At 39.8% G+C, this 15313-nt stretch overlaps 1 protein-coding gene across 6 annotated transcripts in view; it reads right to left on the bottom strand.

The window, feature by feature from the left end:
* ALDH18A1 (aldehyde dehydrogenase 18 family member A1) overlaps window positions 1–15313 on the bottom strand; it is a 38693-nt gene that overhangs the window by 6294 nt on the left and 17086 nt on the right. For all 6 annotated transcript variants that reach the window (XM_058840981.1, XM_058840984.1, XM_058840983.1 and 3 more), the window contains 11 exons: window positions 14978–15068; window positions 13190–13314; window positions 10030–10174; window positions 8351–8424; window positions 7602–7701; window positions 6923–7143; window positions 4124–4261; window positions 3818–4013; window positions 3551–3672; window positions 1105–1291; window positions 123–218 (listed from right to left, as the gene is read on the bottom strand). In XM_058840981.1, the coding sequence (XP_058696964.1) occupies window positions 123–218; window positions 1105–1291; window positions 3551–3672; window positions 3818–4013; window positions 4124–4261; window positions 6923–7143; window positions 7602–7701; window positions 8351–8424; window positions 10030–10174; window positions 13190–13314; window positions 14978–15068 (1495 nt within the window). The remainder of the gene's footprint in view (window positions 1–122; window positions 219–1104; window positions 1292–3550; window positions 3673–3817; window positions 4014–4123; window positions 4262–6922; window positions 7144–7601; window positions 7702–8350; window positions 8425–10029; window positions 10175–13189; window positions 13315–14977; window positions 15069–15313) is intronic.

Below are 15313 nucleotides of genomic sequence, written 5' to 3'. Positions count from 1 at the left end.
GAAAACCTTTTATTAGACAATAAGATTAAGAGACTAATCCTATCTTTCAGGGTTCATACTGCCACACTTTTCACACACCAGAAAATGTTGCAGTAACAACCCTGCAATATCTTCCCTCTTACCCAGTCCAAACCTATAGCCATCAGAGAATCGGGTACTGGCATTCCAAAAAACACAAGCGCTGTCCACATGCTGGAGGAAGAACTCTGCTGTTTTTTCTGGGAAAGAGGGAGAGACAAAAATAAAATCCATGTCATACAGAATAATCAGGTATTCCAATAAACACAGCAAAAACCAGCGAACATATTTAACACTACAACTTTCACATGCAACCTTATCAGACAGTACTTAAACAGCCTGGGCTAAGCCATGCTCATTTTTAACTTCCTCCCAGTATGTTTATCAAGGAGATACAACTGCAAATCTTAGAAGCAGCTTGCGAAAATTAGAAGAAAGCAAAAAGATGTCTAATTCTAACTCCATTCAGTTTAGTCAAAGAAAGATTTAGTTGCATGACTGAGGAGAAAGAAAGCTGCCCCAAACAGCATCTGTCATTCAAACAGAGACAGTTAAGCTACAGCCAGGTCTCCATTAGTCTCAAACATGGAATTGTTCCAAATACTGAGAAATCCTAAACTGAATTGCTATTGCAGGTAATATTTGAGAACTACAATGCAAAACTGCCACATGCAAGTGTGTGAACTTGGAGGTCAGTAGCCCCTAGTGACCAGACAGACATTCAAGAGCAACTCTATTACCAGCATAATTCACTAGTTCACCAGGTCCTGTGGCAGTGGTTATGGTATCAAATGCATGCCTTTTAGTGACATGCATTTAAGCTCAGTAAGAAGCGCACAAACAGAAGCCTACTTGATTCACCCTGGCCAGCTGCAAATCAACATGACCTTAAACTGCAGCTGCTTCTCAGAAGTTCTGGACTTGGTTTGGTTGGAGAGTCAACCTTTGTCGTGGCACAGCTCTAGTAAGGTTTTGAACTGGCACAGACCCAAGAGACGAACTACTACAATGTAGTTAGTTGCACAAACACCAGGAATTAGCAGTGAAACCAAAACAGCAGCTTAAAGAAGGAGCCTGGTCACTAACCATTCTCTGTGATAATAACATCCGTATGGGAACTTCCATACTTGTGGATATGTTCAACAGCCTCTTGAACACTGTCCACCACCTCAATGCAGCACTCCAGGTCCCCATATTCTGTGCGCAGAGATTTCACTTCTGAAGGGCTGAATGTCAAGTAAGATGCAAACTTTGGGCCAGCATGAATCTTTACCTGCAACACCAGAAACATTTTGGTTGTGGCTACTGACCATACCAGAGCCCTTCAGGTGAAAGTGTAGCTTCTTAATATCAGATGGATAGCAGTTCCTGGTGCTATGTTTCAGACTTCTCACTAAAACATTTTTGGACTTTTCACTAAAACATCTCACACCAATGTTCTGGCTGTTGCTGAACAGAGCTTAAACAGCATCGAGGTTCTCTCTTCCCCCCGTCCATCTCTGTGTCCCTAGCAAGAAGACTGGAAATGTGCAGGAAGCCGGGAGGGGACACAGCCAATAGCTGACCAGAACTTACCAAAGGGATGTTCCATGCCACTGAGGAGCGGGCATTTTTGAAGAAGGTAGGCACTGCTCAAGAGACTAGCTGGGCATTGGGTTTTTTGTGGGAGGCAGCAAGTAATTAGATTTGCCTTGTGGGTGTTTTGAGGGACTGGTGGGTTTTTAGTTTTATTTTGGGGTTTACTTTTTTATCGGGCTTTTTCCTCCTCTTTGTCCCCCTTCTTCTTCCTCTTTTCTTTACTTATCCAGCCATCTTTCAAGAGACAAGGTTCCTTGCTTTTGCTCTGATTTTCTCCTCCTTGGAGCAGGGGAGAGTAAGCAGGCAGCTGGATGGTGCTTAGCCACTGAGTGGAGTTCATCCACAACATGTATGCAGTGTAAGAAAAATACTGCTATACTTTGGGAACCTTGGTGCATAGTGGATTAGCTACAGGGTACAATAACTGACATGCTAGGTTGGCTACCTACCATGATAAGCTCCTAATTCAGGACTCATCTGAAATTATTTAAAGCAATTGCATCACTTAGTAACCAGGCCGAAAAGGCCAGTCCAGCACTGCTAGGAAAATGGCAAAAATAGTGACGCCAGCCTTTGTTTTAAGATAGGAACTACAATGCAGAGAATAACAAAAGGAATGCTTCCAAGTTTACACCTACAGAAGTCTTAAGATCTTGAATGACTTTTATCCTTTTACTTTGTAAATTGATAACCAGCCCTCTCTGAAGCACATTCACAGACACAAGGGAGTTACTGGGTCCAAAACCAAAAAAACTCACACAGATAGTATTCACTTGTTATAAAGAAGATTTTAACATATTATCAACCTCTGCCAAAACATCTAAACAATGTGAGATAATTCAGAACAGATACATCACAGAAATTCCATGCAAATGGAACACAAGAAATTTTGAAAATACATAGATGGGAAATAAGGCATAAATCTACTAAATGTGAAGGCTTTTAAGACAATATCTGCAAACCAGCATTTTCTTGTGCAACTATAAATTATTTTAATTGCATAATCCTACCCAGTATTTGCATGTTTCTTGTTGTTAGGTGACATTAGACAGAGGTAATATCCTCCCCACTGTATAAGGAGATGGGTTAAGTTTATTGGTGGAAATGCACTAGTACTCATAGTCCTCCCATCCAAAATACAAACATCTACCCTGCACTCTACCCTTCCCAAGAAACAACTAGACAATACATTAAAAAGCCCCAAACATTGAGAACTTGCTCCTTGACTACTTATCAGGTTCTTTTACTATAACACTTCTAACATCATCAAAATGTATGACCTCTATCCTGCATTGATCACTGCCCATGCACTCTATTTGTCAAATACAGTGCTGTGTGAAAACCATTGGTTTATGTGTAATTCATACTGCTTCATGGCTATTCTTCCTAATGCATCTCTGCTGCCTTTACTGAAAAAACACTGCTTGTGTCTAGACAACTAATTAGTACACTGGCCTTTTGATACCCTTTGACACACCAGGAGGGAAATGGGTGGGAGTAAAGGGCATGCAAGAGGAAAATGTTAAAAAAACACATGTATGAAGCAAATACAGAAAGGATAAAAACAAGAAGGGAATTCACCTGGGTAAGAAGCTAAATGAATAGATTCAGGAAGACGAGGCTTTGCATCTGGCTGAATTTGAAAGGGCAGAGAAAGGGTTGTGTAAATGCTTTTATGTCAGAAGATTATTTTTGCTATATACAAGGAAGTATATAGCAAAGGTATCCCAGTAACAGCCTGTAGCTATCCTGAATAAGCCGCTCTCAGATAATTTCTACAGAAACACTTGACGCTATGTGGAGAAGTTCATTGACATGTACAAAGACACCTATGGGTAACTAAAATGTAATGCCATGTAAACAGGGCTACACCAGCCAGACCAAATGCTTCTGAAGTTTTAGAAAAAAAACAGATTAAAAACCACAAAACAAAACACGAGTATGAGTGACTAACCTGTTCTACTCTCAACATGTCTATAATCTGATCAAACAACGGGGTTCTCAGCAAGTCTCGATGAATTAAGAGAGTTTCCAGAGCATTACAGGCAGCAGGATATTCACACTTTGAGTCTCTGGCTAAGGTTTAAGAGTAAATAATTGGTTACATAACATTTACAACAGATTTTTTGGATATTATATAAATTATAAATTACCATAACTACATTGCATACTCCAAAGTTCAATTACACCATGAGATCCAAGCCACCCTCCCACAGCTTACTTATTCGTGTGACCTTCTCAACACTGGCATCCGTGTCAACATACACATGACAGATCCCTTCACTGTGACCCATCACTGGGATTCCCTTAGCAGCTTTCTGGATATTCCTGACCAGCTGTGATGAACCACGTGGAATGATGAGATCTATCAGCTTATCCAAACGGCAGAGATCTTCTACTTCCTCTCTTGTATTTACCTGTGGTAGTTGCAAGATGAAGAGTTCACAGTTTGAACTCTCAAGTTTTGCCCACACTTTTTTATACATACTATAGCAAAGAAATAGTTGATTTAACTCTAGGCACTTACCAATTGCACTGCATCTCTGACTCCATGAATAGAGAGTGCTTCTTGTGTCAGATGATGAAGGATTTGATTGCTGTGTGCTGCCTCTTTCCCTCCTTTAAGTAGTAAGCCATTTCCACTGGCTATTGCCAAAGCAGACACCTGTCAAAGGAGTTTATTATGGGGGGAAAAAAAACCCTTTAAATGTAATCTGGTTCTTCTGTCAGAATAACACCCACAAAATAAAAACAGCATTTTTTGTTCAGTTGATTTACTCAGTATTAATCTACAGTTTTCCTTTCATGGTTCCAAAAAAAAACATTACAAGTAGCAGCACATATAACTCCACAAATTAAATGTGCTAGTTTCGGGAACAAACTTGAGTTTTCAGGGTACTATTGCCATGGGGAGTCTACAGTGAACAACTCAGAGGAAGCTGTGGACATAGGGCTTCACATGAATTGGATTGCTGTGTGGGCAATTACCCCAAGGAGAATAATTTTAGGAGCAAGAACTCTTGTCCCTAACCATTCCAGCAGAGACTGGAAAATATGCTCTTCCTATGGACAGGGAAAAATATTTTCATTATGCTGTCTAAAACAGCTATCACATATAGACAACACTTGCTCTATGTGTTGAGAAAAAAAAAATATTTGAGACAATAAGCTCAGGATCATCTTTCCTTCCATGTTTATCACCAGAAGAAACGGATAGATATTGATGCCCTTCTGTTTAAGGTGTCAGATTTCACCTATTTAAGTTCAGCAAACAAGATGTTTTTGTTCTTTTCTACCTCAGAGTATGTCAGACATGACAAAGCTCTTTTTCAAAACTTCTTTTACTTTTGTATCCTTTTTAGTATTCCTCATCCCAACTTTATTCACAATGGCCTCACAATTTGTCCACCTACTTAAAAAAAAGTTTAAAAGCATGCGCTCCTTTGGGAAACAAAATCACCTCCTCTCCAGAATCTTTAGAATTAACAAACTCAGTGTTTTAAGTTATTGTGCTGTATTACTCTCTTCTGGGTAAGATTATACGTATCATTATCATCACCTGTATACATCATCACCAAACCTACACTCGTTAGAGTATCTATTCTATGTTGTTGAGATGTTGATGCCAAAATTAGCCAGGCTCACACCTAACAAGAAGTAAGCTTGGCACACTTTAGATCCTGATTCATAAAATAACTAGCCAGATACATCATTCCCTTTCTGGTATCAAATGGGTAATAATAATCATCACAATGCTTGATATTCTACCTCATTTGAAAAGAATATTGAAAAATAAGAAACACTTTAGAAAAACAGACTGAAGTATAACTGCCTGGGAAGTCTGCCTTACATAACTATCATGTATCTTTTTAACTAATATAACTAGACATTAAAAAGCCATCTGATTGTATTTTAAAAGTACCTTCCAAGTATCTGCCCCTCCAGATCAGTATCACAAAGGAAAACTAAACAAATATGCTTATTTAATAAAGAGGCATAAGATTAAAAGAAAGGCTTTGACCTGGTTTGAAAAAATGAAAAGAAAAAGATACCAAGAATTAAGATACAAAAATAAAATACTTGTGTGATTAAAAGTAGAACACAAGATAAGGGGTTTCAAAATGGTGCAGTCTCAAAGACTAGTAGAACATGACTATGCTTCGGAGCAACAACTGGATTTGGTGCAATCTATACAAAACAGTCTCTGAAGGATGCTTGCAATTTTGCACTTGAAATATTACAGGCAAACATGTTTGCATATGCTCACTAGAAGTTTCTATTAATCTTAATCCAAACAAGCATGAGATGCAGTAGTAAACTAAGATGAGGGAACTGCTCCTCTCAATCAGAGACATTCCTACTATCAGGTACAGAAGGGGACATAAATCATGTAATTCACAGACTTATCAAAGATGATCCTCTGAAATTGCATCAGGAAGCCTGATGTGAGTACGAGGGCAGGTTGGCAAGAAGCAAAGCAATTACCAAGACAAGCTATCCTGTATCTGTAAAACAAAGCAGGGGAAGGGAAGGCAGGGCAGGGAAGGAAGCAGGAGTCAGTCTGGTATAAGTTTTAAGACACAGCCAAGAGAAAAGAGGAAGATATCAGCTATGCAAGGCAAGCAACCTGGGTTGAAGTCCAGAAAGAGAGACGCAAATTCAACAAGGTAACATACTGTTATCTGTAACAAACAGAGCTGGTAGTCAAGGGAGACTAGTGCCTTATTGTTTCACAGGAACTCTTCTTACAGCATACTCCTTTTCACTGTGAAATGGGGACTACTCACAAAAATCTGGTTGAGCCTCACATCATCTTAAAGTGGCTGTGCCCATCATTTTGTACTCAAACACCTGCTCATATGATAGAGAACGCCTCAATCAAGCTTCCTAGATACCTTGTTAATTGTGGGAAGAAATGTTGCTAATCAGGGTTTTTTATCATTTTAATTTTAAAATCTACTTCAGTTGCTCAGTAAAGTAGTTGGGAGTTAGAAAGTAAGACCAAGGTTGCCTCTGCAACATTAGTTCAGCATCCATACTTTCATGCATTTTATAATAGCATTTACTTATATCAACACTTCCACACAGTGCTGCAGAGGAAGGCATTTGCCCTTATCATACCTTCTTATTCTTGGCATAAGACAAATGATTAACTGAACACTGCAGAAATGAGTTCTGAAAACATCTCTGCATAAAAAATAAGGATGTCAACAAAATCAATTGTAGATCAATCCAAGCAAGAGTCCTTTGAAACAATACTTTTTGTAGTCTCTTGCTTGCTTGCCGACAGAAATACCCAACAGTGTAATCTATCTTCCTTACAAACCTGTGGAAGGCAGTCAGGACGAGACTCAAAGATCACGAGAAGGACACCAATTGGCACTGTCACCTGCTCCAAATCCAGGTCTTTTGCTATTCGAGTTCGTCGAATTACACGGCCGACGCTGTCCTGCGAGGATGCTGCAATCTGACGCAGACCAATAGCCAAGCTGTTCAGCTTTGAAGTAGACAGACTTAGGCGCTTCAACAAAGGGAGTGCTAATCTCCCTAAAAGAAAGGAAAAGTTGTGATGAAGATAGATTGGTCTTCCTAGGCTCAAGTGGAAGTGACTTAAACGAGTGCTGAACCTAAGGAAAATTAAGGTATTTCCCACACCCTAGCCTTCCCTTCAGAAACCAAACATTACATTAACCAGCCCAGAAAATACTCACCTTATGCATAACAGTAACAGAGATATTTGTTCAATTTTTTTTTTTTTTTTAACAACACACCACTTGGTGTTTTGCACTGCCTCAGTATCTTCTCTGATGAAGGCATCTGTTTTATGCAATGAAGGAAGCTACAGCTGTTTACGCTAACAAGCTCTCAAAGTCCTAGGTTCAATAATCTGTGTCAGCCATACTACCCAATGCCAGGTGACAAAAGATTCTAGTTCTGCCCATTTGTCTTGAGGCCCAGAGGGGTCCAAGATGACAGTATTACTATGGAAGGATTTGAAACAGTACCTTTATTTTCAGCCTCCTCTAAATCCTTTTTGTTTGCCAAGAGAATTTCTTCTCTCTGGTCTGTTAGTAAGTCAGCAAGACGATAAATAATCTCAGCTCTCTGAAAGAAAAAAAAGAGTTTCTGAACTGAGTTCTTACTCAAAATCCATGCTGTTTGACATCTAGTTCCTATAGTCCCTTTATGTTGACCACATCCTCTCACTATCTTAACTCTTCTGATACTTGGCCAGCTGATTTTTCCAGTGTGCATCACATTGAAAAAGAAGACCGAACACTGCTTCAGCCTTTACCTTGCTTTTTATTATCTTGCTTTCCTTGCCCAGTCTTCTTCACCAAACTCACATGTCCTTCCTTTAAGAGCACCTTGTACTACATCATATCCATGCAGCTGCAGAGTAATAATTCTACAGCTCCACTTTTGTATACGTGTTGTATGCTAAACTCCACATAGGTGTGAATGGAGCAAGTTATTCCAGTCAATTCTTCAGCAGCTCTGATCACAATCCACTTCTGTGTGTTACTTGAAACTATCAAAATTTTCATAAACTCCACATGAAAGCCCATATTACTTTACAGCCCCAAGGAACACGATCTTTTTGCTTTTCTCATCTTTAAGCAGACTACAATACAAACAATGAATCTGGCACAGGAATTCTTGTCCCAAGGGGCACATTTATGTTATAAATCTGTGTTGTAAAACTTGTCATACATGCACGGTATTTAACACTTTGGCCATATTGTTCTGTCACCTGCTCAGGCTGTAGAGCCGCCAAGGTCCTGCCACCAGCTCGAGCCATTTCAGCCTGCTGTTCTACAGTAGGGCCTGCAAAAAAAACCCAAAAATATGATATATGATATGCAGACAAAATAACAGGAAGGCAGAAGTGAGTGCTAGCCCATTCATCTTCCAGTCCCTTGTTCAGAGCATGAAAGCTGGGTACAGTTTTTAACAGACAAATTCAAGAAAAATGTTGTATCCTAAGACAGAAAAGTCTACACCTGACACAAAAATACAGTTACGGTCCCTACATAAAGAATCACCACAAAGTTTCTGCCTCTGTGTCACATCAAGTGTGCAGCATGTATCAAAAAGATCTGATGAAGGGCAAAAGAACAACAGGATACCCAAGTCTTATAGTAGGCTACTGAAAGAAAAGAGGCAAACTTTGAAAAGTTCAAGTATCCAGCTGAGGAATGTATGCACTGGAACACAAAAACAATAATGGAAGCCAAAACTCTAGTAACAGCTTGCAGAAACATTGCTTTTCCTTTGTCTCTCCTTGTATGCATTTTAGAAGCAAGTGCTGAAATTATATAAAACAGGCTGTGTTTCTGTTTCAAGTCACCATGTTCAGGTAGCCTTTCTGCAAAGAATTCACAAGTAGCTCGTGGAATAATTGCCATTTCTAACTCCTGAAATAGCCTGTAAACCAGGTGACTTGAGCCCAACTTCCATTTAAGAAGAGTCCCATGGAAATTGCCAGAGTAGAAATTATAGAGGTACAGTGGGAAGTGTAAGAAAAGAACTTGTGGACATGAGATTAATTAGATTAATATCAGACATCTTAAAACAGCTTTTTGAAGTGATATCATGCTTTACAAAATATGGCACCTTTTAGTGTTCTTGGAGAAAAAATATGTATGTAAGCAGATGTACTTGATTTTTAAAAGTTACTTGAATTTCCAAAGTGTAGGTTTTGGAAGACAGATGCTTGGAGTAAACAACACAACAGTCCAAAGGGATGGACTTTTGCTACTTACCATATTTGTGACTCAGAATGGGATCACAAGATTAAAAGTTTTACTGCCCATACCAACTTATTATAGTGGGGCTAACCAAAAAGGCACTTGAGCATAGGATGATTTGACATATTTATACAATAAATCCATTAAGGATTACTATACACAAAGAAAATCACTTGGCTTAAAGTGCAAGTCAAAAGTATCACTCCATTATCTATTCTGCTAAGGTCATGGATCATTGGTCTGATTTTATCCAGCAATTATTACACAATTCCAGCAATGCAGTGGCAGGAAAACATTCCTACCAGAAGACTGAGTTGTAAAAGAAATTAACGATAAAAAATAAACCTAAACACTACCTTAGTTCAGCAGCACATTCTATATCTATATTTTCACACTGAAATAATGGATACTTGATGGTAACTCTTAAAGACTACAAAAGGCAAAACTTCTGCTCTAATCATTGCATTCTTCAAATGCAAGTCTGATACACCAGTTTATCAGCTGGTGGGAGGAAGAGCAGGGAATTCAGCAGTTTCTATCCCTAGTTTAAAAATACCTTTCAAATTCCATTTTGCAAGCAGAGGGTGGTTTCCTGGTTATTGCACAGCTCTAGACAAACTTTAACTCTAATTTTTCAGGAAATCTCTACAGCTATTAAGGTACACATTAACTCTGTACTCACCTGCAGGTTTTACCTCTGAAAAAAAAGTTCCAACTTTTTTTCCTTCTACAATATCTGTGATGACATGACCTGAGATCTTGGGGTGGGTTCCATTTGCGATCACGACTGAAGTGCCTCCTTGCAGGGCCCACAGAGCTGCTTTCACCTACAGGAAAGGACAGAGCCAGTTGCAAGAGATTCACTGGTTATCTGAATCACGCCTCTCAACAAGACTTCTTGGTCCACTTTGATGTTGAGACTGATCGTTTATGCTTTCGAAGAGCATTCAACACACTTTGGGAATCTCTGAACTTCAGTGTTGGAATACTGACATTTGCTTAATATCCTTCTATAATATGTTAAGTTTACATCAGGATTAGTTCATTAATAAAGGTCCTTAGAAATCCCTGTGTATTGATCAGTCCTAAGATTAGCCTCTTTGCACATTTTTGAGCAGAATATGATTTCTCTCAAATCTCAGATGCTACATGCTGAAGAGGTACTCCAGTGGTATTCTTCATTTCTTTTCCCAGTCAAAGTATGGGCAATACTATCCACTACTATACTTAATTATGTGTCATTTATTTAATTGCAAAAGCATCTCTGCTTACTCACTCCTAATACGGTTCTACAATTTGGTATTATAGTCCGTAGTCACTATGAGACACAAATCTCAGATAGGCCTATAACATCAAACTCGGCTACCAAAAGACCATCAGCTTCGTAATTGCTCAAATTTCATGCTGAAAATTGAGATTTGTTCTTTGAGTCACCATCAGTTTTTTATTATTGATGCTACAGTTTTCCAAAAATGTGTCCTGGAGTGACTTTATGATACTGGTATCCCCAGTCACCTGGTTTATGTTATATATTAAGTTCTGCACCTTTAAGACTGGCTCTGAGAGCGAAGCGGGGAAGAGGCGCGCAGTTTGTGTTGAAGGAAAACATCACTCCCACACATCTCGCTCCTGGACTGTGGTGTCTGCAGCACGGACAGACAGTGAGACACAGCTTCTGTTTTATGGTTAGTTAGTTTTTAGCTAGCTGAGGCAGAGGAGTTCCCTGGACTTTTTTTCCTTTTTCCTTGGATCTGTTCAAACCTGCTTTGGGCTGAAAAACACCCAGCCAAACCCCGGGAGCTCACGCCTGTGGCCCACCGGGGCCTGGGCCTCGGCACTTTCCAGCGCTGGAGGGACTGATAAGAACCTGAGTGAGCCGAGCTACACCACATGAAAAGGACTTTTCTTCCTGGATTTGCCATCCCATCGAACAGTGAGAGGTTTTATTGCTTAATATTATTCAATTTTGGTTAAATAAACAGTTTTTTCCACTTCTCTCCAAGGAAATCTCTTTTTCCCAAACTAGTTGCGGGGAGGGGTCATTTGAATTTTGCTTTCCTGGGGGAACCCCATTTGGAGGTTCTCTCCCAAATTTTCCCTAAACTAGGACAAAATACCAAGTACCTTCTCAACTGTAGCAAATTTTTGTTACAACACCTGCATCAAGATTTGCCTCAGACTCAAAAGATACCAAGTAACTCTAACAGATTATTTCTATTGCAATAAACATACTCTGACCTTGGCAGCTTTACCTTCAGTACCTGGAATTGTTTAAACTATCCTAGAAGCTAGATAAGGGAAAGTTATTTCTGAATAAGCTTTGTACATCCATAGTTACAAATGCCTCCTGCTTTTACCACCTTCCAGTCCATGCTCTGATACTTAGAGTGTGCATTATCTGATTCTTCAGAAAAGGGAATAATCAGGAACCTAACTAGTGAAGAATTTTATTTTAGCCTTTTCCTGCTTTGGTTTTTACAGACAACTTTCCAGATATGTCCCAGGGAAACCTGCAGCAATTAATACCACAGCAGTTCGTATCTCAGCCTCATGAGAGGCATATGCTGAAGTTGCACAACATACCCATGTGTGCACAACACACCCAGCAATGCATACTGAGACCACCTGACTGACATAGCAATAAAACCCATTAGCCCTCTCACCTCTACTAATCTTGCACTCAAAAACTGAAGTACCTTGGTCTCCAGCAATATATCCTTCAGAAGCAAACTGTACATTGTACGAACACAGAAAGGAGAGGGAGGTACCATATCAGATTTAAGAGATGGGGATTCCCAAAGTCTTTGAATTATCACATAAGAAAGAATTGAGGACTGATTCTTACTTTAATTTAAAACACTAAAATACAGTTCCAAATGTCCCCGTTCAAAATCTACTGGAGTGTAATTCTTTATTTGCTCTTTTCAATTCGCATGCTTTTCTTTTGCTAAAAGAAAAGCAAAAGGAACCCATATACTATTTCAGGATACTCAAAGAATTCCAGCTGAGGCTGGAACGGATCCCTGGAAATCATATAATCCAACTGCCTGCTTAAAGCAGGGTCAACTAGAGCAAGTTACTCAAGACACCATCCAGTCAGGTTTTGAACCGCTCCAAACAGAGAATCCACAGGCTGTCATGGCAACCTGCTCCAGTGCTTCAGCAACCTCATTGTAAAATTCTTACGTTTCAGTTTAATCTCTTGGGCATTCTGTACCCATGGCCTCTTGTCTATTCCCTGGACACCTCTGAGAAGAATCTGCTTCTGCCTTCTCTAAACCCTTTGTTCAGCTACTTATACCAAAATCTTCTCTTTTCCATTGTAAACAATCCTAGCTCTCAGCCTCGCTTAGTGTGACAGTGCTCCAATTCTTTAATCATATTAGTCATGGCTCTCTGCTGGTTTCACTGTAGCATGCCATGTCGTTCCTGTATTGCAGTGTCTAGAACCAGACACAGCTCTACAGATGTGGTTTTGCTAGGGCTGAGTAGGTGAAAGCAACCATTTTCCTTGACCTGTTGGCTGTGTTCTTTTTCATGCAACACAGGATACTGTAGGCCTCCTTTGCCCAAAGGCCATATTGCTGGTGAACATTCCATTTGGCACCTACCAGGACCTCTATGCCCTTTTCACTGAACCTGCATTCAAGGCAGTCAATTCTCCAGCCCATACTAGTGTCCCTGGGCATAAGACTCAGCATTTCCTTTTACTACACTCCTTAAGTTCCCACCTCCCCCTTCCTGTAGCCTGCCAAGATCCATCTAACAGCAGCACAAAGCACAATCATCTCATGTAGCTCCCTTTCCTTCTCGATTATGAAGCAAATGTTCCATATTTCTACCTTGGCTTCCATGCCACCCATTCCCACTCGGGATTTGGTTCCAAATGTTACAGACTGCTGGTCTCCTGGGTAGAATATGTCAATAAGCTTTGCATCATCAGACCCTGGAGGGCTGTCGAAGAGTCCTGAAAAAAATAGTAAAAATCAGTTATATACTCTCATGTCCAAAGCTCACTCATGAAAAAAAAAAAACAACAACAAAAACCCAACAACAACAAACCCCCAAAAAACCCCAACAAAAAAAAACCCACCACAACAACAAAAATCCTATGAAAACAACCAACATGAGGCTAAAAAACTGTGTTCCACTTTATAGGACTTAAAACTTCCACTGAACCCTTCTTTTTGTGGGACTGAAAGCACAAAATTCTTAACTGGCAGACCCAAAAGGTATTGCTTTATTGAAAGGCTAAAAATTAAGAAACCAAAAACCCACATGCTGAATAGCAGCAAGCAAACTGGGAGGTAATGACATTTAGTTGAGATCAGAGTCTGTTTGCAGCTTTTAGAAGTTCAAAATTAGGGCTCACATACACAAACGCCCAACTGAAAGGCAAAGAGTAGTCCTCCTCACCATAGACTCAGATGACATTCCTGAATGGTGGGTTGCACAGTGAGAAAACAGGCAATTCAGAAACATGTAAAAAGGGTAACTACTGAATTCTACTAAGAAGGAGCACAACACTACAGACATACTTTTATCAGCTTTTTTTAAAATCAAGTAATTTCATGTCACTATACTTGGAGATGAACGACACTTTGGTTTACCTAACATATTAAACTTCACCTCTACCACTACACTTCCCAGAAATTCTATGTGCACAAACACTGCCACAACAAATTAGAGGGCACAAGTGCAGTCTATCTGTGCCCACCCTTGATAGCTTGTGAAGTAGAGGACATCTTTCCATAAACAAATTGTCACATTGAATGAATAAGCCTGGAGGACAGGTGTACAAATCTTTTGACTATTGCTTTTATGAGTTGTTCTAAGACAGTCATTTCAACCAGAATTAATCATGAAACCTGACTGCATCTGCTGAAAGAACCTGTGCTTATGCAGAGATACATCTTTCCTCCTCAGGACCTCAAGCATGTGCTGAAGGCCAGGATCTACTGAAAGAAATCCATCTGGAGAAGATGAAAAGAATACACGACTTAAGGTGATGTGGACTGCATTGATCTGAAACTGTACCCAGTCACTCTAGAAAAGCAAGTTTAACATTCACAGGTGACAAGCTTATGACACAACAGCACAGCTCTGAAGACTAGAGAGCAGTGTAAGGCAGAAGTAAGGGAAACAGAAAAAACTAGCAAGACCCAGGTATCTGGAAAGCAATGACCAGGACTTGCAATATACCAATAATCCACTGACAGAACCTGCTGCCAGAAGAAACAAACTATTGTAGAATAGTATTTGGTTTATACTTCTGATTCAAGACACATAGCTTTCATCCTGCATACTATTCCTGACTCCATCATACACCTAAGAGAAGCTAGCAGAAGTACCATGGTATATGTGGTATTCTGGGATCTGGAGCAGGTCTCGGGTTCACATGCATTCTTAACCACTCAGATTCAACAGTGTGTCAGACAGTGTTTGGCTTATGCCACAGTATCAACATAAGGTATAGGCCTTAAGGAGTTATCATAGTACATTGCAATTGCCCTTGTAATATGAACTGTAAGTAAGGTGAACTGAAGAGATCAGTAAAAGAGGAAAAGAGGTTGGTTTGATAGTCTGATGTGCTTCACTAAAAACAGAAATTAAAGAAGCTACTCACAAACCTTCTACATCTGAAAGAACAATCAGGAGATCAGTTTTCATTTCCACAGCCAGTCGTGCTGCCAGACTGTCGTTATCCTTCACACTAATTACCTGCAATACACATGCACATCAGAAGCAGTGAATAGTGTGAGGAACTAAGAAATATATGGTGCCAACGTAAAAAAGCAATCTACCTCAGCACTAACAAGTCCTTCTGAGCTACTTTTTTCACACCCACTGGAAACTTCAAAGGTGATCTTCATGTGAAAGTACACATGCTTCAGTAACGGTATCCAAATGACAAGCAGTGTCATCAGCACTTGCATTCTCCACATTAGTGCCCAGTGACAGGGCAA

Source organism: Poecile atricapillus, chromosome 6 (genome assembly GCF_030490865.1).
Source record: "Poecile atricapillus isolate bPoeAtr1 chromosome 6, bPoeAtr1.hap1, whole genome shotgun sequence".
NCBI lineage: Eukaryota > Metazoa > Chordata > Aves > Passeriformes > Paridae > Poecile > Poecile atricapillus.
Note: the sequence above shows the minus strand (reverse complement) of the source record. Positions and strands in the feature narration are given on the sequence as shown.